This window comes from Sardina pilchardus, chromosome 6, assembly GCF_963854185.1.
Source record: "Sardina pilchardus chromosome 6, fSarPil1.1, whole genome shotgun sequence".
NCBI classification, from domain to species: Eukaryota; Metazoa; Chordata; class Actinopteri; order Clupeiformes; family Clupeidae; genus Sardina; species Sardina pilchardus.
The window spans coordinates 20626780-20652360 of record NC_084999.1 but is presented as its reverse complement, the minus strand read 5'-3'; the positions used below and the strand labels follow the sequence as shown (position 1 = coordinate 20652360).

The 25581-nt window shown below is 40.6% G+C and overlaps 2 protein-coding genes across 2 annotated transcripts; one reads left to right on the top strand and one right to left on the bottom strand.

Annotated features, from left to right (window-relative positions):
* Window positions 1–794: 794 nt before the first annotated feature.
* On the bottom strand, window positions 795–11335 carry LOC134083391 (meprin A subunit beta-like). The gene is made up of 11 exons (XM_062539720.1): window positions 11323–11335; window positions 7810–7841; window positions 7530–7608; window positions 7259–7376; window positions 6986–7164; window positions 6595–6813; window positions 6344–6499; window positions 5997–6221; window positions 5305–5748; window positions 1368–1541; window positions 795–799 (listed from the first exon to the last, which is right to left on the bottom strand). Exons 1-11 carry the CDS (start codon window positions 11333–11335, stop codon window positions 795–797), a joined length of 1644 nt encoding a protein of 547 aa, XP_062395704.1.
* Window positions 11336–16160: 4825 nt separating this feature from the next.
* LOC134083390 (meprin A subunit beta-like) lies at window positions 16161–25130 on the top strand. The gene is made up of 10 exons (XM_062539719.1): window positions 16161–16224; window positions 16339–16370; window positions 16854–16932; window positions 17150–17267; window positions 17355–17533; window positions 20983–21201; window positions 21340–21495; window positions 21755–21979; window positions 22307–22747; window positions 24922–25130. Exons 1-10 carry the CDS (start codon window positions 16161–16163, stop codon window positions 25128–25130), a joined length of 1722 nt encoding a protein of 573 aa, XP_062395703.1.
* The last annotated feature ends 451 nt before the right edge of the window (window positions 25131–25581 follow it).

Sequence of the window (25581 nt, the reverse complement as noted above, 5' to 3'; positions counted from 1 at the left end):
GTTGGTGGTAGGGTTGTTGGTGGTGGTAGGAGTGGAGGTGGTAGTATGGATGGTGGTGGTGGTAGGAATGGTGGTGGTGGTAGTAATGGAAGAGGTGGTAAGGGTGGTGGTGGTAGTGATGGAAGAGGTGGTAGGGGTGGTGGTGGTAGTAATGGAAGAGGTGGTAGGAGTGGAGGTGGTGGTAGGGTTGGTGGTGGTGGTGGTGGTTGGGATTGAGGTGGTGGTAGTAATGGAAGAGGTGGTAGAACTGGAAGTGGTGGTTGGGATTGAGGTGGTGGTAGGGTTGTTGGTGGTGGTGGTTGGATTGGAAGTGGTGGTAGGGTTTGAGGTGGTGGTAGGGATGGAGGTGGTGGTGGTTGGAGTGGAAGTGGTGGTAGGGTTTGAGGTGGTGGTAGGAATGGAGGTGGTGGTGGTTGGAGTGGAAGTGGTGGTGGTGGGGGTGGTGGTAGAAGTGAAAGTGGTAATAGGCATGGTAGTGTCTGGAGTGGAGGTGGAAGTTGGATTAGAGGTGGTGGTTGGAGTGATGGTGGTGGTGGAGGAAGGGATGGTGGTGGTGTGGCTTGTGGTTATGGTAATTATGTTGCTTGTAGAAGTTCTGCCACAGGGCAGAGAGTTGCTGTTCAACAGAGGTCTTAGATCTGAAATAGAGAGAGAAAGAGAAGGGGGTAATATACCACCAAATATCTGCGATCTTTGCCTGTTTTGTGCCCAAACTTCTTGTTGAGCATTACATCCATTCCGATACACTGAGATAGCAGAGTTCTGTCGAGATGGCTGACATCATATGTTAAGGGTCATCCTAAAATTAGGAACATTATTTCAGATTTTGGACATTTCTGTAATACACGTTTCCTAATAGGGTTGTGCTGTAAGTGTTTTGGTTTTGGCATTTTAGAAAGTAAATAATCAAATAATGCACTTTAAAGAAAGCACTTTATAAGAATATATTATGACAATTATTTATTGATGTACTGTACTGAGAATGGCCAGTCTGTCTCTAAACTATATCTCCATACAATACGAGGCCACCGCCGCATATCATCTACCCACTCTGTAGAGGTGAATAGCCTTGGGTGGCGAAGTGCAATATTGCGATCTGACCTCCTGATGGCATTTTTCATTTCCTCCCCAGTTAGCCTCTCCATCCTCTTCTGCCATGTTATCCCAATGAAGCTAATTAACTGAAACTAGCCGACCGGAATATTGAGCACAAGGCAGAAGTTTAGCATTTAGCATTAAGCATTTACTAAAGGCATGCAAGAGTGTGAGTCACTCTGCTTTATACTACAGGGTAATATTTTTTTTCCCAGCAGGCAAACAAGGAGAATATTCCGCGGTAATAGACTAGGTGGTTCAGGAACACTCACCTTGCATGGTGAAAAATAAGATGGCATCGCCACCTTTCAGGAAGTCTCTCTTCTGAAGGTCTTCCAAGGTCATAAAGGTTCCTTGTCCAATACCAGAGGAGGCATAAAAGGTCTCGTCACTCACTTGGGTTAGGCTTCCAACCTCTCGAGGGTTCCCCCAAAATAACTTCCCATCTGTTTTGAACAAAACCAAAAATGAAACATAGTGTGGTTAAAGATGCAACCGTAATCAGGTTGTTGATCGTTTAGCTCAACAGCCAATCAAGTTACAAGTTACAGCCAACCCTCCTATGCTCCTGATGAAGCACCGAGCTGATTGGCTGGATTTTTTAGGGCTCATGGTGAGACACTACAGGGAGGGAAAGCAATTTCATCAATTTCAACTCTACTGCTTGAGTTTTTCATGAACATTTTATGGAGAAAATGACCATTACACATTGGAACGTTAAACTTAAGAGAATACAACGGTTATCAAAATTTTTAAATCATCAATAATGGAGAAAAAACTTACATTTGTGACTTCTTTGGACGCGGAAGTAGCCATATTTTCGTGATTCGCAAGGCTTTCTGGGAAATTTCTCATACCCCTCCGTTTGGAGTGTGCCTCTGAAAAATCTCCGTTTGGAGGGGTATATGGCCCTACCACTTACCCCTACCCCTCTGTCTTAACGGAAATTGGTACATCCCTACCCCTACATGTGAACACACCCATCTAGACCATCGTGGACTAGACCATCGTGCATCTTGTGCTGCGCAGTTCTTGCGCTGCGCAGCCATCATGAACTCGCCTATTAGGCGAGTTCAATATGGCTGCGCAGCACAAAATCTGTCCACGATGGTCTAGATGGGTGTGTTTTCGACTCGGCAGTCGGTATCACATGGCCTCAACTTATCGCGGGAGCAAGGCGTGGCAAGGCGGCTGCTGAGCAGCGGCGCAGCAGCCCTCTAGGTACTGCGGAGCGCTGCGGAGCCTAGACCATGACGTCAGGTCTTTGCCCTAATTGGCTTTTACATCCCTGATGTATGTGCAGGTGTTTAGATGCCTCTTCATATCCACAAGGGTCCATGCGGGTCCGTGCCTCATGTTTCGTCACATGGTCAAGTCTAGACTACGGGAAGTAGAGAGTGTACAACTTCATAGCAGCGTTTGTATCCCCTCCCCTGCTGTCACCGGCAGCTCTCGTTGCTGCAAGAGGTAATTTGGAGTTGAACTTGAACGCGCCTATTGAGTAGCGTCTCGCTGCGGCTTGCGGGAAGGCGGGGCTTGACATCAAATGCATTTTGGGATTGCTCAGACCAGACATGAAAGCGATGTAGCCGTCATTTTACATTAGGAAGCGATACTTGTAACGTGGCTCACGGCAATAATCGTGGAGTAAGTGCATGCCATCAATGTGGGCGACCGGAGTTCTATTCCCCAGATAGGATAGTCTACAATGTTTTGTTTTAAAAATAAAAAAGATGCCATTTTTATAACAACTCCTCCTAGGCCTACTCGTTGCTGGCCTACATAAATATGTGTAAGCCATTGCACCTAAGTTCGGATAGACAACTATCTTGCCAGTAGGCTACTTCAAAGTCTGCTGTTCTTGGGATTAAGGCATCGGGCATATATATATATATTAACTTCCACTGTGGCATCTGCAGTGGCGTGGTGAAGGTACTGGGTGGTGCAGAGCTAACACTCTTGCCTTTGACTCTGACAACCCGGGTTCAATCCCTACCAAGACTTTGTATTTATAGCTTACATTGACTGAATTCAGTGATTAATAACAAACTATCTCAAACCAATAGATGAATAAACAAACATTTTGAAACAAAGACAAATTACAATTTGCTTATAAGCAGTCCAACAGATCGTCACAAACTCGCGATCGGGCAGGTAAATCTCCCCTCTTTCTGCTACGTGCATACGCAGAACAGATCACAATCCCAGAATGCACTTGTCCTTGATGTGGGGCTTGACATCAAGCCCCACCTTCTCGCGGGCCGCAGCGAGCTGTACTTGGTAATATTGGAGCTGCTCTTCAATAACAGTGCGACCACTGGAGGTGCTGGTCTTCACTTTTCCTCACCATTTTACTGAACAAATGTGACTGAACATTTTTAACCAGTCCAATCTGCTTGCTCATTTGAGGAGCAGCAGATGACCAACATAGACTTTGAAGTTTGCCTACAAAAAAGAGCTGGAACTGCCATCTTTGCCCATATAAGGAGATCCGGGTGTTAATTGAAGCTAAATATTGTACCTATGGCAAGTTGCATTGCAAGTTAGCTCTGGGGTAGCAAAAATCTAAGTTTGCTGTCTAAACATACCGAAGATCACAAGAGCCAAAGGCAGAGGACAAAAGTGTGTTGAGAAAAACGTCTGCATTTCAGACTCCGTCCCCGAGAGTGGCGAGCGAGGTGGCATACATAAACGGGGCTGCCATATTGCTGGGGGAAACACCTTTACTGTCTATGGGCAACACTTGCTGGCAATCACAGACATCTGTCTGATCTCCCATCAGAGACACTGGCTCCGTTTCTCCATTGGCCTCGAGATCGTTGCCCTCAGCTCTGGAGCCGAATGTGGGATCTAGCTTCCTATATCTATGTGTGATATCATATGATATCTGTATGATGAGTACTTTGCAAGCAAATCAACAGAGAAGGAGGGGTGTGAATTTAGCTGTTGGAAGGCAGAAGGCGTGAGTTGTCTACAGCCACCAAAAGTAAAATGAACAGTGGAAAACGGTGGTCAAGTCCTGCATGCAAACTAGATTTCAAATGTCCATAGTCCACAAGGTAACATGTTAGTCCCATCTTCCCTTATCAAAAAGTCCTATAGGATCCTAATGGTTTCTAATCAGATCCTAATCAGATTTTGCAACCAAAATAGGATTCCAATAGCAACAATCCTGTAGGATTTAGGATCCCAATTTTGGCTCCAAAATCTGATTGGAATCATATAGGACTTTTTAATGAGGGTTGTCTAATTACGAAAAACAAATATTTCGTCACAGCTTCGTTATCACATATTTTAACTAGAAAAGCACTCCGAGAGCCCAGCTACCTCCGCCTGCATTGTTCTTCCTAGGTTGTCATATATTTACACCGAAACTATTCAGATCGCCACCACATGGCCATACCATGCCATTACACGACTAAGCTAAATACATAAATGCCTCTGGAATCCCGTCACAGTCCCAAAATGTAATAGTTTCTTCCTTGGGTCATGTCTGATCTTCCCTGAAAATCTCATCGAAATCCATCCATCACTTTTTGAGTTATCTTGCTAACAGACAGACAAACAAACAGACAGACAGACAGACAAACGCCGGTCCCCGATGAAAACATATACCTCCTTGGCGGAGGTAAATAAGTCAACATCTCGTCAAGCTGGGTAGACGCAGCTGTTGCTCATACTGTATGAGCGAAGCACAGGGGTTAACAGCACGCAGCTCATGATCCCTGTTCTCACATTACACGATCCAGTCCTCGGATGCGACACTGCTTCAACAGTGCGATAGCCTCATGAGGGGCGACCAGGATTTCAAACAGACTTGATTTTCATCGGATCGATAGGGAGGTGGTTGTGACGCTTCTTGTTACCCCATGTATACTACACACAATGCGAGAGAGACTCGTCCCGATCCCCAAAATAGTCGCACGAGTCAAAAATCGTGTCAAAATGGGACAAAAATTAACATATTTTGTCTTGTCTTGTCTGACCAAATGAACACTATTCAGAATGAACAGAAAGAAAAAAAATCTGGTTTGAAGACCTGCTTTTGACAAGAGTTCACTGTTTCAACTTCAGTGACATTTTGCTACTGGTGGTTACATCCCTTGGAAATCCACAATGAAGTGACTGGGTCTAGACCTATTGTCCAAAGTGAATGGCGTGAGCCAGGCTTGCTTTTAGCATTTAGCTATTAGCATTTCCACTCACCACTCATCTTTGCTGGGTCTGTGGTTAAGCTCCACTGCTGGGACATGCGCAGCTGCATATCAGGATTCTGGTCCAGCATCAGAAACGTAATCTGCCTCCACGCCAGTGGCCACTCCAGTTTGTCGTCATGGTTTCCAGACACAAGCCTTACAAACAGACCTATGACTGTTGTCTTTAGCTGTGCCAGGATCTGAAAGCCATAGCCATCTGTTGAGTAGTACCTTGGGCTATAAAGTATGGTCCCGTAGTCACTGGTGTTCAAAACCTTCTCAATGTTCCTGATCTGCCATGTGTGATGGGGGCATTCAGTCTCTGACAGGTTGATGTCGTCCACAGAGAAGCCACCGCTGGACTGCCCTGTTCCTTTGCGGCCCTCAAACTCCACCCGGAAGGTCTTCGAGGCATTCAGAGGAACATGGTGGATCTGCCAGTAATCAGCTGGAGAACCTGAGAAAGGAAGATAGAGAAGCTGAGCATTTTAAAAGTTATATGTTCCTTCATGTTACAATACACAACATTATTAGCATTTTTTATTGAAATCTTTCAGCATTTCTACATTTTCTTAAATTCCTTATATCCTTTATCTACTCAGTAGTCACAGCAGTCAGATTATTCCAGAAGTCGGTGTGGAAAAAAAGGAAGCATTAAGTGTTATTTTGATGACATGTCTGAAGAGATTCCACTGCTGACATTACCTGTGATCTGACCCATGAGTCTATGTGTTCCTTCTGCGTCCTCCTCGCTGTCAAACTCTCTGATATAGATGTTGAGCAGGTCCGTTTTAGTCCCGCTGTAGTAGTAGTAGAACTGAAGGCACTGGACCTGGCATGATCTACCAGGAGTCATCCTCCTGGTGGTCAGTCTGGCTGAATCCCCCACTTCTCCTGTCATGGTGCTGAAGTGCATGAAGAAGCCACTGCCTAATTCATTCATAATTAAAACAAATAATAATAAATAAATAAAATGTATGAATTATTGTCTTTTATGAAGTGGCAATTATTTATTTATTGTTTCCCCCCCCACGAGAAAATCATATTTCTACCCTGAGAGGAATTGTCCAGGTAGGTATGGTCAGAGTGGGGGCCACCATCATCTTGGCTCACTCTCTCCCATGCAGCAGAAATCTTTGAACAAATTCTCATCTCACACATGTCTTTGTCTTCAAAGTCGCAGTGATCAAAGAAAGAGACTGATGTGTCTAGTATATGTAGAACAATTGCAAAAGGTGAATCTTGATCATACACAAACAGGCAAAGAAAACAGTTCATTTACTTGTCAAATAGCGACACTCACTGCAGCTATAGAGCCTGTTGAGTTCCAGAGTGTCTGTTGAGCTCATTTCTACGCTTTTGCCAATCACATCTTGAAACTCTGGCTGCTTTGTGATGATGGTGGATCCATTTCCATTGGTGAAGGCGTCTGCACTATAGTGCATGACAGATGTGTAGTCATATGAAGTGTTGAGAAGGCTAGAGGAATCCTCACTCTGTTTATTGAAATTGTTTTCAAACCCTTGGGTAAACACAAAAAAAGACAAAGTAAGAGGACATTTTGTAATTTCTTTGTATACGTATCTTGATGTCTTGTTATATATCTAAGACCATGTGTACAGTCGACAATTCTCTATATTAGGATTTTGAAATCTAAGATACAGACAGAGCAATTATGCAGCAAAGTTGTGAACCTTTGTCAATGTTCTCCCAGATTATTGTGACATGGTCATCTCTATCATATCTGGACTGCTCATGATAGAAGCCCAGGGCATGAAGGAGCTCATGTTCCACAGTGTCAATATATGCACACCCAGAGCCAATGGAAACCGTTTGTCCACCTGGAGAAACTTTACCGACATAAGAGTAACACCTAAAAGACACAGCAATTGTAGACCTATTAATTTTCTCAAGGCAAATGGAAGAGTATTGCATACAGGGAATCTCTTTGACAGAGAAGACCTTACCCTTCCTTTTTCTGAATGTTGATGAAGTAATCCTCCTTTTGCCATGGGGTAAAGTTGATGCATGATTTCAACCTAAACTGCTCAAAGGCCCTCAGAATAATACCTTTGGAATGCAGATCTTTGAAAGCACAAGACATCAGCATTTTCAGCAAGTTTCATGCTTTTGCAGGTGTAGTGCAGTTTGTACAAATTGATTAGAGAAACTGTAAAACTGAAGTTAAAAACAAACATGCAAAGTGTATTGATAGATAATAGTTGGCCTTGTACTCACCAAGAGTATCGTCCAGCAGATAGGGGATAGAAGTGTTCCATCTGGCATCCTTCCTCAAAATAGAGCTTCTCGAGTTACTCTTGAAATTAGTTCAAGAAAAGTCATCATTATTATTAAATACAGAATTATAAATTGTATCGGGACTTCTTTTGTTTGTCCATTTTGAATGAATGTTGTTGTCTGTATGGTGCTGACACAACAGCTTCCGTATATAATTGACATTTGGGTGGCAGGCACAGAACAATGAAACAATGAAAACTTTCCCTTTTAAATGACTTACCTCCACTATGTCTCCATCAAATAGATTCAATCCTGGATGACAATCAGAATGAAAAATAAAGTATGATATTAATGACTTAAGTAAATTTGACATCTTTTTTCCAATTAATTTCCAAAAACAGCTAGTTTTCTGACTTTGTTTTTCAAGTTTTTATAGAATGAAGATGTTTTATTCACAATCCATATTTACTTTGATCAGTCCGCCAATCTAATCAAACTGATTACAGACCACTGCCCTAATAGCAAGGACATAAACAGTCTGTATAGCCTACTACAATAGAACATAACACAATTCTGCATGAAACGTTGTTTGATTTGCACTTTTACTTTTAAATGTTACCCCCTTGCTATGAGGTCCAATTCTATTTTTCTTTAGCTTTCTGCTCAGATCCAGATATAACACGTTGCACATTCAATTACAGCCTTTGTGATGCTTCTACATACATTATGCCACTTATTACACTTTTTTTTATTATTATTGTGTAATCTGGCATATGACCTTACCCTTGTTTATTTTGGTTATGCTGTGAATATCATCTTCAAGTTCTTGAGGTAAAAAAAAAAAAGAAACATCAATACATTAACATTATTGCCATAACAGTTTTGTAATTGTGAATGTAATTGCATTATTATTATTATTATTATTATTATTATTATTAACATCATGTTAATGGATGTACTGTCTTCTAGGCTATATCAACAACAAGCAAAAACACTCACCTATCAGCTCTGGCGCTGCCTAGCATTGAGATAGCGGTGTATGTTATTTCAGTCACACAGACAAAATATTCTATTTGCATGGTAAGATATACAACACAATGATATATAGCATGATGGTAGTAGTACATGTTAGGAAATGCTAACTGTGATATTTCTTACCAGGCTGACTGTTCCCAGTGCATTAAGCACAATTAGAAGAGGTGTAATCATAATCCTGGAATGTCTTTGAATGTGAATGGTCAATGAACTCCTTCAATTCTTGAACTATATCTTGATATCTATATCTGGCTATGCAGAGTCGCTTTAAATATATTCAAAAAAATATATACATAGATACAGTAGGTGTGGAAGCCATGACATTGTCGAACAAATGAAGGAATAACACTTAGGTGGAGCTGAAAATTGGCCCTTGGTCTCTGGTGTGCACTTGCCAGATGGACAAAAAGACAATTGCGTCAACACTTAGACCCATTTTTAGTCTTTCATGTCATGTAGAAGTGCTTCCAGACAATGCAGGTGTCAAAAGATTATTTTTACCATTGTTACCCGCATCACAGACGCACAATGGGGTGGTTGCATAATTCTGCTGAAATGTTCATCTTTCTGTTTTTCGTTACCCAACAAATGAGTTCAACACTTGTTGACCTGGCAGACTGAATGTAAAAATTATGCCTGGGCTATAAGACCGATTTACACGTAATAAACAATAGAGCTGCGTGCGCTGCTTGGAAACAGAACACTCTGATCAGAGCCATAATCATACATGTACTGTATATGCATAAAGAAAGCAAAGGCATTGGCATCCACTTTTTGAAGTAACAGGCTCTACTAGTGTAACTGCTTCTGTTAATTGTTGCCTGCGAGGCACCACTGAACAGGCAGACATCCCGGGTTCAGCAAGTAAAAGTCCTACCAAGTATTTGATCCAACATTTAGTAAACGATGCAGCTCATCCTTAGCAGCCAGGTAGATCAGATAATTAATGATATCACTTATGTTTACAGTAATGCACATGTTGGAAGAATACAGTCCCCTCCAAAAATATTGGAACACATGCTAAAGTTGACCATATAAAATCATCTGTTGGAAATTGATCTTAATGCCTTATAATGAAAAAAATTAAGGACATACATGTTCTTTGTTGATGAATAACGTATTGTCAATAAATAAATGTTTTCCCTTAAAATACAGGGGTTATAAGTATTGGAACGCCTATGTTAACCCTACAGTAACATTCCCATAAAGGCTAGTGTATTTGTATTTGTTTTATTTTTTGAATGTCAGTTATTTAATGTATCCACACTATTGGAATTAAAATAGCCCTACATCAACACATAGCCTACCCTTCACCATACCAATAGATTGGCATGATTTTATTTCAGTGTTAGCCTATTAGCTGGTTTCATTCTCATTGAGCTCAATGTAATTCAAACCAGCTAATAGCTAATCTGCTAGCCTCTATGGGAATTTTAACACATAGGGTTAATTAACTTAGGTGCTCCAATTCCTTATGACCCCTGTATTTTAAGGAAAACATTTCTTTATTTATGTTACATTATTGATTCACAAAGAAAATTGGTGTTCTTAAAAGTTGGATATTTCCTCTTTTCTTTTTTTAGTAAACTTTAGCATGTGTTCCGATACATATGGAGGGGACTATATATGGTAGGGATTTTATTTTCTGGAACTGGAATGTCCACGTCTGCCACTGAACTAATTTCTCAGAGGACGAGGCAAACAAAAAGCACAATCTGTGGCCTGTCGGAGGTGAGAATGTGCTATGTGCTTGAATGAGAACACGTGCAGTTCAGACTGTCAGGCTGCATGTTCTAGACATGAGCACATGTGAGATGTGCTGGAATGAAGAAACATGCAGGACAGACAGATCTGTCGTTAAAGTGATTTATAAAGCTGATGACTTGTTGTGCAATGTTACTGGGCAATGTTCCTTTGCACTGATGTTCTGGCACGTTCCCATTGATATTGGTTAACTCTTTTTTATCTTTTTATTTTTTTAAAACAGAGTGTAGAGCGTTATTGTTGCACCCTTGATGACAAAATTTATACAAAAAGATCTCAAAGAAAAGGCTAGAGCAGGTCGCACACTGAAAATTTCCAAGACAAAGTCTTTGCTGAGAAAGTTTAGAGTTTCCCCTTGGGGATCAATAAAGTATCCATCTATCTATCTAGATCTATCTAGAGTGCAAGCACTGAGAATAGCCGTGAACGGCTGAAACATCTGCTCCTCCCTTCAATTAAACTTTCTCTGCAAAGACCTTTTCTTTCTTTCTTTTAAAAAAAGAAAAAAAACTGTAATTACTAGTTGTAGTGAATTATCATAATCATCCTATCAGAGTGCTTGGAAGTTGCCCGGCAGCATTGCTGAAAAGGTTGCCCCATCTCCTATCGCTCTAAAATGGGGTTGATTCTCATGGACTGTCAAGTTGCTATCATTCCCAGAAACATTTGTGTTCTCTACTGTATGTCATTGTTGTTATAGTGTGCTGTGTGGATGTTGTAGTTCAAACCATAACGGACTGGCCTTTTGCTTTGGTTGTGAAAACAAGCTCTTGAAACAAGTCCTTATTGGACCATGTCTTCAAACGTGCGCATTTTGGCCCTCTGTGATTATCATCAACTACACGCTAGCCTGAGGAGCTTTGAAGAGTTAACGCATGAGAGTGCGGTTTTTAACTTTGCTTTCACTGGCTTTTTTCAAACTCACACTTTAAGAGACACCTGTTCCTGACAAAAACGAAAGGTCACATCTCTGTGAACAACATCTCATGCGTACCAGTGACAATCATCTCGTCACAATAGCCACATTGACATTCTTACCCAGTACAGCAACACGCTGTGAGAAACATTGAACTACCAGCCCGTCCCTTCACCCTCACACCTTGCTTTGAGAGAGGCCCTTGTTGCTGATGGATGAAATTTAACACCAAAATTCACAAATTCACAAAAGACACGCACATCCAAGTAGCCTAGGGTGTTGGAACAAAGCCAAAGTCACAGAATGTCACACATGTGCAGACTTTTTTTCCATTCAACAATACAGACTAGGTCTATACTCTATGCAGACAGTGCCACTCTGGGTTGCTTGTTATTGTAAAATGATATTAATGTAACCAGAAGATGTAGGGTCATAATAAATGTTGAAGACTACTACCAATTTGGGCACTAGCCACCTGAAATCCCCTGATGGACCCTTCTTTATTTTCGATTCTCAGTCATAAACACTTGAATACTTGCTTCGGAGGCAGAGGCAGAGGCAGACAGGAAGCGAGTAGGAGAGATGGGCTTTTACCAGGGTAAATTACCGGGGTCTGACTTGAACTCAGGTCCCTGTGGGCACGTAGACCCGTATGTGGCATAAGCATTGTGGCCAGTTGCCCCAGCCCCCCTCACACACCCACCCCATCCTTTATCCCTTTGATCTCATCCATTAGGCTATATTTTTGAGGCACTCACAGTTTTAAAAAAGGCTATGGAGACCTCTACCACCTAAAAGGTTGGAGCTGATTCAATCGTGTAAATGCAATATTCAAATGATCCAAATAGGTATCAGCCACTTCATGACCAATCTTTTGAAGTAAATGTGTATTCAAGCTAATAATTGTATATCACAATGTTTGGTGTCTACATCTAAGTTAGACCATTGAAGTTGAAGGACCTTTTGACCTCTTGTTTAAACATACTGCAAATGTCACCTTTGTGCCACTGAGCCCTGAAACAATAAATATATGATAGAACAAATAGTCTTTCAAGGCTGTAGGCTGCAATTCAAGTATGAGCAGATTTTTGTCTAACTTTTGAAGAAATGACAGATGGAAACACCGCTGACAGATGGGAACATGTCCTCCGGCACACATGCAGCACATGTGGCAGGGCAGTGGGGGTAGAGCTTACGGTGAAGAGGCTATACCTGACTGCACAACTCTGGGAAATATCTAGAACACAACCAAGTATACCCAATTAGGTTTGTTGACAGAAGAGGCAGGAACGTGATATAAATGACTATATATTACGTTATTTAGACAAATAAACAACTGACAGGGAATAGTCCAACAAGCCCCATGAAAAACTATACCTGCTGGATTTATACTTGACTTTATTGTGATTATTTTGCCTATGAATGCAATGTCTAGAATTAGATCAGCACTTCTCTCTCAATCAAATAATTCCAATGAAATTCTTTAAGTTAAGCTTACATGAAATATTCATGTAATTTCAATGTCATTGTGTTCTACAGCAGCCATGTACTGAGAGCATTATTATTGCAACATCAATGTGAAAGAAAGATAACTTTTCTACTAAAGACTTCAAGATGAATTCTTAAAATTAAACATGCCAAATACGTTCTGCCACAGTATTCGGAAGCAGGCACTGAGGATGTGGCATGGAACCACTTCATGCACAACACCATATTGTTCTAAAGCTCTTGTTCTCCTTGCACCAAGACCATTTAAATTATAACAAACATCATCGTACTGTAATTTTCTCTTTTCAACCTTTGAAGATCATGTGAACCAGGTGTTACATTTGAAATACACTACAGAAAAAAAAATCCATGATATTCTAATTGTTTGAGATGCACCTGTATATTAATAGTGCTAACCTTGGTGGAGAGAGTGCACCATTAAACTGCTAAATTTCTGTCAATCCTATGACTGTACAGTTAGTAAGAGATTCCACAGTAATTCTGTGAGCCTCCAGCCTTAGTCCTTCAGCCTTTAGGCTGTGCCATCGAGCTGCTCCCCCTGAATCCCTTTGGTCCAGCAGGGGGAGCTATGGCTCATCTAGCTTTGTCCATAAATCTAAAGTGCTTACAGTAATGGTAACAACACCTGTAAACACCAACAAGTACCAAGTATGAAGTAACGTGCCAAAAAGTACGAAGTGTAAATCTAATCCATCGTAGTGACTTGTCTAATCCATCTGATATGTCCCATCTAACTCCATGCCTTGCACAATACATATCCCTCTATTCTGCAAATCTGATGTAAAGCAGATACTGTACATTTGAGCCAATATTGTCTAGGGAAAACAGATTAAACAGCCTAAACTATATATTTTGTAGAAGCATATTCCCTCTGAGATACAATGCCAGTTAAGACATGTTTTATCTTCCTCCATGCCATGGACATGATACATAACCATGCATTTCAATTACTTTGTATTTAAACACCTTGATTTTAATATATGACTGAAAATGATGGAGCATTCCAGAATGTTCAGTGTTAACATTTACAAAGTCATATTCTTATTTAATGTGATGATCATTTGACCTCAAATTCATCCATGAAGGTAGCCTGGCTAACGCCTCCCACTTCTCAAATGAGACGTGGTCTGGCAACCAGACGTTCATTTTCTCGTATTTGAAAAAATGCCCAGATCCGTTCATTGGGCGCCACGGATGTCTATCAAATGCGCATAGCTCACCCAACTTGTTCGTATGCAACGCTAAGGGCTGCCGTAAATCCTTTGGCGTCGAATGTAGACGCAAGAGGGCAACGGAAACTTCTCGGATGTTCTGTGATTGGTTCGCCAACATCAGGCGAACATTAGGGCGTTAGTTTCCAGACTGGCTTAGCAGCGGGATTGAAATCACCGCGCAAGGCAGTATGGGAAAACCCAGGCTACCATGAAGGCTGAATAGTAATTGAAAAGTCAGATTTCCCAAGGTCAGATTTTACCCCACCCATTTTTAGTATCTTATCAGCTTGTCCAACAGTACCGGAATCCATAAAAAAAACCTACCGCTATCACTAACTGCGACATGAGACAGCCTTCAATGATAAGTCGAATATTAATGCTTTTGACAGTGAATCCTCTATTGGCCCACCTACAGTATACTGTATATTATTTTGTAAATTTTTTTTTTTAAAAAAGCAGACAAACCAGAGAGGGTTATAGCCAAGCCAAGCTTGTCCAGGGCCAGCACAGATGGCTCCCAGGATGGGCCCAGTACCCCAAAGCCACCCCATGACTCCAGGACTGCTCAAATCTTCATTATACTGCCTGGCCTCAAATTGTACTCCTTTTTGAGTCACTTTGAGTTCAGTGATGTCTCGCAGCTAACATATAACAAACCAGAGAGAGAGAAACATACTGGTAGAGCTAGTACTGTATGTTCCCAAGAACAGTACACTTGTTCCAAAGGACATACAGTACACATTTCTCGACGTTCCAAAGAGAGTACACAACAAATATGCCAGTTTGAATGTTCAAACAATTTGAGATGAGAGCTTACATGTAGCTCATTCCACACATTACCACTTGCAATGACCTTATAGACTAGGTGGACCAAAGCATACACTAAATTCAATTGTATTACAAGACATACTACTACAGGTTGAGGTTGTTTTAAACTGTAAGAAGTAGCCTAGGCATGCATGGCATTCATTTCAATTCAGAGCTTTTCATAATCTTTCACCTGACTGTGTGTCAAAATGTGTTTTTAAGAACAATGTACCTGGTCTCTTGTCAATCTTTGTTGATGGAAAACAGACAATTAGACATAAATCATTTTTCAGCAGGATTATGCAATTGGTGCAATTACGCAATTGTACAGCAGCAGCTAGACGAGTAACAATGGCAAAGGGGACATGTGTATGGTCATCATTTGACACCTTTTGTCTTCAATCACTTCACGTACAGTACATGCCTCATATCTTACATGAGAAGCTAAATTTAGGTCCAAGTGCAGACACAACTGTCCTTTCCTACATGATAAATACACACCAGGGGCTCATCTTCAGAACAGAGGTGAGGTCCAAGCAGCAGCTACGAGGATTTCCGAACATCACCATAACCTCTCTCACACACACGTCTTTTAAATATTGGTAGTTAATCTACATTAAGCCCTGTCATAGATAGAGTTGAATAATTGGATGAGATACTTTTCATGGGATAAAGGGAATTTAATTACAGTCAGAACTCTCACATTTGCATTAAAAGATATTTGCAGAGAATGTTTTCCTCTCTTCTGATCGTACTGACTGCTCTGGGAACGTACAGTCTGGTAGGAGCCCTTATATGACTATTAATGTCAACAGCGAAGGCACATATGTTTAATGATAATACTGTATATAGCTATATTTCACATTGTTATTTGCTTAATCATTTACTGTATGTTTAACCATACATATGATTTGTTTTACCTGAAATAACATTGAACTCCTGTTATCTCAATGCCAGCCAGCTCCTGAATTAATAGGTGAGTGGCTTTGCTTTTAATCTGAATTAAAATCTAAAACTGAATGGTAACACTTTTGTTTAGGTATACATGTTAACCAATAATGCATCACTAATATAATAATATCATTAAAGTCTTTACTGAACAATGTCTTATTCTTACTCAATGGGTAATTTATTTTTAGTAAGTTCTTACTAAGAAACTAGTTGGTTTTGGTCTAAGATTAATAAATCAAAATAGAGAATTTATAGACTCCTATACAGCGTCTGAATATGTGACCATAGCAACTGAATAGTAATAGTTATGGAATAGAATAGTAAAAGTAGTAGTGGGCCTTTCAAATGTCAAATGTCAATTTCATGTCAAAAATGTCAAAAAACAGAAGTTGATGCATAACAAACAACTGCGGTGGCATTCATTTTTCAATTGGTATGTCATTTCCATTGTTCCAAGAACTTGAAGGTGACATTCACAGCATTATTGAAATCAATGAAGGTAGGTCATGTGCATCTATTTTAGTTATATTCAAAACAATTAAACTTTTTTATGTGTTATGATCAACTACGAACAAAAAAAGACTTATATAAAGACATACTTTTTCATTTCCAGGGTTGGATCTATTTGATGGAGACATAGTGGAGGTACTGTATGTAATATGTTCAACATTTTCAGTGTGTACATTTCAGTCAATTTCATGCAACCTTAAACATTGTAGCTAAGCTCACATGGTCACCCTTTCCTCTGTGCTGATCTATAGTCTGTGTATGCCTACTCCCTGCTGCCTTGGACATTGCAATTACACTGACTCACAAATGTATGTCATGAGGGCAATTCAGCCTTCTCACATCTGACCTATTGAATTAAACATGTAAAGTTTAGGCCTATTTCCGATCCACAGCGTACTCGTCTCACTGTCCTCCTATCCTGTTATGTGTGTCAGGAATATGGGAACATGGTCATTAGTGTGAAAACTTCCTGATCAATTTTAATGGAAAAAAAAAAACAAAACATATATAATACACAAATGTACTGCACTTGAAATAAAATAATAGGCTACATAAATGAAATAAACAAACGAATACAGATAAAATAACAATACTAGATTTAATGGAATTTGTGTACAGAGCCATTCAAGGAGCTCTATTTTGAGGGATGATGCCAGGTGGGCCAGTTCTGTCCCCTATCTGCTGGGAGATACTCTTGGTGAGTACATATCTGCTGGGAGATACTCTTGTTTAGTGCAAAGCCAGTGGACTGAAACAAGTTGAGTGCTTATATAGTTGCAGTCAGAGATTACATTTTTGTCACATGCATTACACCGCTTACTGACGATTCTGTGTGAAAAAAAAACAGTCTCTAGGCAGCCCACTTTAATTCTGATAATAAGCTCAACTTCTACCTCATGCTGTTTCTTTCACAGATGTACATTACAAAGGCATTATTCTGAGGGCCTTTGAACAGTTTGGGTTGAAATCGTGCATCAACTTCACCCCATGGCAAAATGAAGAATACTTCATCAAACTCCAGAAATTTAGAGGGTATGTCTTCTCTGTGAAAAGGATTCCCTGCATGCAATGCTCTTTCATTTGACTTGGGAAAATTAATACATTTGGTGTGCCTTTAAGGTGTTATTCTAGTGTAGGCAAAGTTACTCCAGGAGGACAGACTGTTTCCATTGGGCGTGGCTGTGCAGTAGTACATATCGTGGAACATGAGCTTCTTCATGCCCTGGGCTTCTATCACGAGCAGTCCAGATATGATCGGGATGACCATGTCACAGTAATCTGGGAAAACATCAAAGAAGGTTCACAACCTCGCTGAACAACTGCTACTTAGTTTGTATGCTAAAAATGCTAATATTGAGACAGCTAATAAGGAAATAGAATTATATTTAGACAAGGTGAACAAGGACTGGTTTCTGTTGTCGGTGCCTTTTGCTCTCTGAACTTGCACAGGCAAACTTGCTCATCACTGAAATACTGTAAAACCATTGTGAGACTCTCCGATCAGTTGGAGCAGTTTAATTTCCCTGTTGTTGAGATTACGAGTTTCGGGTAGTCACAACAATGTTGTTTGGGATGTTTTCAATTATTGGGTAATAGGCCCGAGTTTCATTTGACATTTCAAGTTCAAGTTCAAGTTCAAATATTGATTTGCCATTTGCTCAAGTATAGTGTACAGGTGCATTGGAATGCTTGTGCAGATCACTCAGTCAAAAAAAAAAACACTCATCATTCATTCAAACCACAAATGAATCACAATAAGATCAATAAATACAACACAGATGTTTACATCGATAGTCTGACATGATCATTTATTTGCCTCGAGTAGGATAGAGCATAATTGTGTATAACCTGTTTGGAAATACCTGTTTATGCAGTTAATTGGATCAAGTTCTGCCTGATGAACAGTGACATCAATGTGAGACACAGTCTGGTGAGCCAAAAATATATATGTGGTACATAGATCAACCAACAACTGTTATTCTAAGTAATCTGAGAAATCACTTTCTTGGTCTGACGTCTCCTGAATAGGACATTCCATGACCACAATTGTTTGTTAAAAGTTATTTCTTTTGAGCCAGTCATTGGATGCAAAGTTAGGCTCAAAGCAGTGCTTTTCACAGACCTCTGATGTGTAAGCAAAAACTCCAAGTCACTGGCAAGTTACAGACCAAACCTTTTGAACCAAAGATGTACTACTAGTTAGCACATAACCTTGTCATTCTTTGCAGACTGTGGGTTAACAGTCCAAGCCATACCATTGTAAAGGTATGTCATGGGTGCATTGTTAAAGGGGTAGTTCGGAATTTTGGGCATAGGACCTCATTTCCAGCCAGTGTAATATCAGCGGAGACCGTTTTCAGCACGTTAACATTTCATCCAGTCCTTCTAGTTGCAGAATTCGCTGCTGGTAGGCTAGTGCAAGTCAACAGCATGTGTTAGCCTGCCACTAAAAAACAGTAGACCCACTCCACAGTACACCCGAGGCAAAACAATTATAATGTCAGACTATCGATGTAAACGTGTGTTGATAAAATAATGTTAGTTTGTTTATTTTCATGTTTTGTGGTTTAGTAAATGTAACAAACTGTATTTTCCTTTGCCCCCTTGTATATACACACTTATACTTGATTCAATTAGAAAAAAAAAATATTCATTAGAATGACTATTAAGGTTTTACATTCAAAATTAGACTGTTTTAAGTCATTAAAACCTAATATGGTTTGATAAATTGGACTGCCCTGACTTTTCCCTTTTTACAGTGCACATACCTGTACACACACACACCTACCTCATCTGTCTGTGCATTCCCTATGGGCACAAGTTTGCACTTCTGCAATTTTGTGTTTATTGATCTTATTGTTATTAATTCATGGTTTTAATGAGTGAATCAATAATGAGTGTTTTTGAGTGAGTGATCAGCACAAGAATTCCAATGCATCTGTACACTATACTTGAGCAAATGGCAAACTTGAACTTGAAATGTCAAATGAAACCCAGGCATACAGCCCAATAATTTGAAACATCCCAAACAACATTGTTGTGACTGCCTGAAGCAAAACTAGATGTACCGCAAAGCAATACACAATATGACCGCCGCTCAGTCCTGCACATTCTCTCTGCAAATATCAATCACGCTTTTGTTTCCATCGCCTACTCCATCCCTTACTGCAACTTTTATGTATGTAAATGAGAGTGTGCATGTGTGCGCTTGCTTTTGTGTATGAGTGCTTCTCTGTCTATGAGTGTGTGTGTGTGTGTGTGTGTGTGTATGTGTCTGCTTGTGTGTATGTTTTTTATGTGTCTCTATGTGTATATGTTCACTGTGTTCTCTGCTCTCACTGTCACTCCAATATCAGATCACACACACTCAAACACATGCGCGTTCACACACACAAATACGCAGGCACACACACACACACACACACACACACACACATACACAGTGCACACACACACACAGACACACAGACACACACACACACACACACACACACACACACAGAGATACACCCAGAGAGAGAGAGAGAAAGAAAGAGAGAACACACACAGAATACACACAGACACACAGAGAGAGAGAGAGAGAAAGAAAGAAAGAGAACACACACAGAACATGCACATACACACATATACACACATGCAAACACACACACAGGCACACAAAAACGCACCCACACACACACACACACACACACACACACACACACACACACACAGACACACAGGCTATAGTACATCACACATACACTCACTTCTCAACTCCGGTAGTCTCACACAGTGCTGCATCTCAGAGTGTGAGGTGTGTGTGTGTGTGTGTGTGTGTGTGTGTGTGTGTGTGTGTGTGTGTGTGTGTGTGTGTGTGTGTGTGTGTGTGTGTGTGTGTGTGTGTGTGTGTGTGTGTGTAGGTGTAGGTGTGTGTGTGTGTGTGTGTGTGTGTGTGTGTGTGTGTGTGTGTGTGTGTGTGTGTGTAGGTGTAGGTGTAGGTGTGTGTGTGTGTGTGTGTGTGTGTGTGTGTGTGTGTGTGTGTGTGTGTGTGTGTGTGTGTGAGTGTGTGTGTGCATTACATTGCATTTACCATGGGGGTGCAAATCACAAATGACTGGTTATAAACTAAGTTGATGCAAGCTCTTGATACCAACATAACATAAACATTTTGTCATCCTCGGTGCCACGGTTCAGGTAGTTATGTAAGAAAAAATGTAAAAAAAAAAAAAAACAACTATTGTGTAACCTGGCGAGAGTCAGGTTATTATGACCGCCGCTAGCATAGCTAGCGAAGCGGTCATAATAACCTGACTCTCGCCAGATCCTTGTAGTTCGCCGAGCTTCAGCGAAACGCCTCTGGTGGAGCATGGCGGAACTACAAGGGTCTGGCAAGAGTCAGGCTAGAAGCAAAAGGCATTGACAACAGAAACCAGTCCTATTGCTATCTATGCCAATCCTTAACAGAAAAAGATGACATACTGCATGCCAATGAACCACAATTACATCAGCAGATGGTAAAAAGTTGGGTATGTTTAAATTAACTGTCCTATAGCATACCTTTCTACATAATAAGTGATAATATGCAAATTATCTCATCACAGTAACTATGTTTGACAGACAAATGGATTGTTTCGAAAAAGTAGGCTACTATAGAATCAATTGAGAAAAGTTTGGTAGTGACCTTCATCCAATTGTTCTGTTTGCCCTGTCTAATAGGCATACATCCAGAGATACAAATCCTGATGTTTTTGTGTGCTTCTTTAAGGGTTTGAACGCAATTTCAATAAAGTCAGTGAGGATTCCTCTAGCCTTCTCAACACTTCATATGACTACACATCTGTAATGCACTATAGTGCAGACACCTTCACTAATGGAAATGGATCCACCATCCTCACAAAGCAGCCAGAGTTTCAAGATGTGATTGGCAAAAGCGTAGAAATGAGCTCAACAGACACACTGGAACTCAACAGGCTTTATCACTGCAGTGAGTGTTGTTATTTGACAAGTGAATCAGCCACAATCGATTTATAGTAATACCAATGCATGCATATAATTTCATTCCATTTATTTATTTACTTCATTAATTCATTAATCAATCAATCAATCATACAATCAATATCAGATGCATCAGTCTCTTTCCTGGACCACTGCAGCTTCGATGATGACAGCATGTGTGGAATGAGCGTCTGCTCCAAGAGTTCAGCTGGATGGGAGCGGGAGGGACGAGCTGACGGAGGTCCCCACTCTGACCACACCCTTTTGGGCACTCACTCTCAGGGTAGGTAGACAGAGGATTTTGTTGAAAATAACAGTTCATTATTTATTAAGAAAGAAAAAAGAAAGGAAGAAATATTATTCAAAAAATTGTTTTCCATTCTTCCATTCCAAATATTTGATATTTAGCAGATGCTTCTATGAAAAGCAACACAGGCAGAGTCAAATGCGGGTCGACAGATTGTCAGAAGGTGACAATACCACTGCTCCACCATACCCAATATAAACCATCAATCTTATAAAATGTATTTTTTATGAATTAGGCAGCGGCTTCTTCATGCACTTCAGCACCATGACAGGAGAAGTGGGGGATTCAGCCAGACTGACCACCAGGAGGATGACTCCTGGTAGATCATGCCAGGTCCAGTGCCTTCAGTTCTACTACTACTACAGCGGGACTAAAACGGACCTGCTCAACATCTATATCAGAGAGTTTGACAGCGAGGAGGACGCAGAAGGAACACGCAGACTCATGGGTCAGATCACAGGTACAGTAATTTCAGCAGTGCAAACTCTGTAGGCAACATGTACTGTAGATCATAGATAATGCCAGCAGTGGAATCTCTTCAGGCAACTCTTTTTTGCTCAAATCTAATTCAGATGGTATTGGCTTTTGTGACACTCTGATGAATGGTTCAGCATTTGGGGAATGATTTGGGAAAATAAGGGAACTCTGAAAATCTTAATTGAAAACACATCGTTGCAAAAGAAAGTTTTGTAACTGTTGTAAAGTAGTGTATAACCTTAATCCACAGAGAACATGCTTAGAGACAATTGGTCAACTTCCTCAACTACCTCCTGCTTGTCTTTCTTAGGTTCTCCGGCTAATTACTGGCAGATCCACAATGTTCCCCTGAATGCCACTAAGACTTTCCAGGTGGAGTTTGAGGCCTACAAAGGAACAGGGCAGTCCAGCGGTGGCTTCTCTGTGGACGACATCAACCTGTCAGAAACGGAATGCCCCCATCAGATATGGCAGATCAGGAACTTTGAGGAATTCTTGAACAACAGTGAGCCCCAACTTTATAGCCCAAGGTACTACTCAACAGATGGTTATGGCTTTCAGATCCTTCTCCAGCAGACTCAAGCAGCTATAGGCCTGTTTGTACGGCTTGTGTCTGGAGACCATGATGACAAACTGGAGTGGCCACTAGCGTGGAGGCAGATTACGTTTCTGATGCTGGACCAGAATCCTCACGTGCAGCTGCGCATGTCCAAGCAGAGGAGCTTAACCACAGACCCAACAGTGATGATCAGTGAGTACATTGCAAAAACTGCTTATCTTATGAAATCTAACTGGGTGTCATTAATCTTATTAATTAATCAACACAAAAAAATCTAGTTGGTATTGTTTTCAGTATAAAGAGGCTTACCACTTTCACATACAATAATTTGACTTAAATTAAGAAGACTTTGACTTCTTTTAGGATGACTCGGATTCAGATTTTAATTTTTTTGTTATTTCATGGATCCAGGACACTATGCACCCTGATGAAGTCCCCTTGGGCTTTGGAATTACTGTAAAATAGCCCCAGATCGACACATTCACCATACCTAGAGATTGGCATGGTTTTTAATTCAGTTAGCCTATTAGCTGGTTTGATTAGCTCAATGAGAGTGAAAATAGAGCCTATGTTAATTCCAAAGGCCAAGGGGACTTTATCAGGGTGCATAGTGTCCTGGATCCATGAAATAATTGCCATTTTAAAAATAAAAATACAAATCCGCCTGCCTCTATGGGAATTTTATACACATAGGGTTAACATACTGTAGGTGTTCCAATACTTACAGTATGACCCCTGTATTTTAAGGAAAACATTTACTTATTTGCGATACATTATTCATTCACAAAGAAAATGAATGTTCAGGCTACAGTAAAGGTTGGATATTTCCTCATTTGTTATTTAAGACATTACGATCAATTTACAAAAGATGATTTTATATAGTCAACTTTAGCATGTGTTCCAATACTTATGGAAGGGACTGTATGTTGTTCTGTCAAAGCAAATTGTAGGTTTCAGTGAATGTGATGAAAAACATATTTTACAGCTTACAGCAGATTTGCCCTAAAAACAAGCAAATTTGTCTGCCAGTGCATTGAGTAATTTGCCTTAAAGGAACACTTCACCGTTTTTTCATAGAGAAACTAAGCAGGATTGGCGATTTCATCTCCGGTTTCGGTTTCGCTTTTCATTTTCGCTCGTTTTATGCTTGCATATTTCTCTTCAGAGCTTTCCCTACAGCTTTAGCGTGTATATTTATACATATATAGGCTATATACTGTATATATTTATAAATTGCAAGCGTGGTTCTTCTTGTTCCTTACGCGTCTCAGACTTCCAGATGTAAACAAGGAGCGATCATCTCCTGCAGAAACTGCAAGGTTTCAATAGCGGATAGGGACACTGGGGGCGGGAGGAAATATTACTGTTTCCGATGAAACTGGTCAGTCAAACAAAACAATGAGTTCTAAGCAATTTTATGACAATGAAAAAGTTGCATAGGGTCGCTTTAAACTATGTTATTCCCGAGTTGATGCATACCTCTCACGTTTCAGTGCGTGCACTCACTGGCTCTGGTGCACGGCGCTACGTTGATAGCACTTAGCTAGCCCAGTTCATTCATTAGGATCCAAACAGAGATGAAGTTAGAAGCAACCAAACACCTCCATGTTTTCCCTAATAAAATAGAGTTACAAGAGTAGTCACACAACCAAGTATGGTGAGACAAAATAAAACGTGGTGCATTTCTAAGCAGGTAAGAAGGGTAACTATTTAGTGTGGCGCAGTATATCCTCACTCTTGCACTTTCAGTTTCACTTTGGACTGAGGATATTACTGCGCTGAGTCTAAGTGCTCCCAATTGTTATTCCGCCACACAATATAGTTATCCCTCTTACCTGCTTAGAAATGCCTCTTCTGAAATTCCATGATATTCCAGGAATTCCCTGACCCGTGGGAACCCTGTACTGTAATTAATTCCATCAACAAATCAAAGTATTTACATACGCACGATACAGCTCTATGGCGATAGTCATGTCAAAGATTGTTAAGGCGGAGCAAGATACTTTGTCGTAGTTCATGGGTGCCTCTCATTTGGTCTTTTATACATCTTCCCTTCCTCCTCGGGCCTCAATCCTCACTGATCTACATAATGAATGATGGGGCGGCAACAATGGGATAGTCTATCCAGTGTTAGTTAAAGATCAGTGGGAACGCCCCTCGAGGATTGAGGAGAGTGTTTGAGAGCCACCCCATGTCTATGGGCGCAACATCCACAATGACACATCTTGCATGAAGTATATGAGCTATAGTTTCACAGACTAAATACTAATTTACCTTTACTTTTCTAAAAGAACCTCATTACGAGAATTAACACATGATATTGTCTAAATCAGTATGTGTTTTTTCCCCATTTTTGTTAAATACAGATGATAAGGATTTCTATTGGGGAAACCCTCGAGAGGTTGGATCTCTAATCGAACAGGATGGAGAGACCTTTTTTGCTTCCTATACTGTTGGAATATTATATTTCATGACCCTGGAAGACCTTCGGAAGAGAGACTTCCTGAAAGGAGGCGATGCCATCTTCTCCTTCACCATGCAAGGTGTGCCCCTTCTTAAAACACATATTGCATGATGGGATTGGGGCAAAACATGAAATGTAAAAAATGTCATGTCAATGTAAAAAGTGCTTGAGTGCAGTGACTCAAATGTGCAATCTCTTATACTGTACCTTTAATGTTGGGCAGTGGTAGCACAGGCTAACGAGCTAGGCTAGCTTGCAGTAGCCTGAAAAGTTGAGGGTTCAATAGCATGGCACAGCATGCACTTTCTACAGACCGAATTACCTGGTATGGTATAATATGTCTCTCTCTCTATCTCTCTCTCTCTCTCTCTCTCTCTCTCTCTCTCTCTCTGTCTCTCTATTTCAGATCTAAGACCTCTACTTAAAAATAACTATCTGCCCTGTGCCCGAATTCCAAAGCAGAATTTCACTGTGGTGTCTGAGGAGAGTGCTGATGATGGTGCATGTTCACGGTATGCTCTCCAAACAATGGTTCAAACCATTTGATTTTGAGTTCATACCG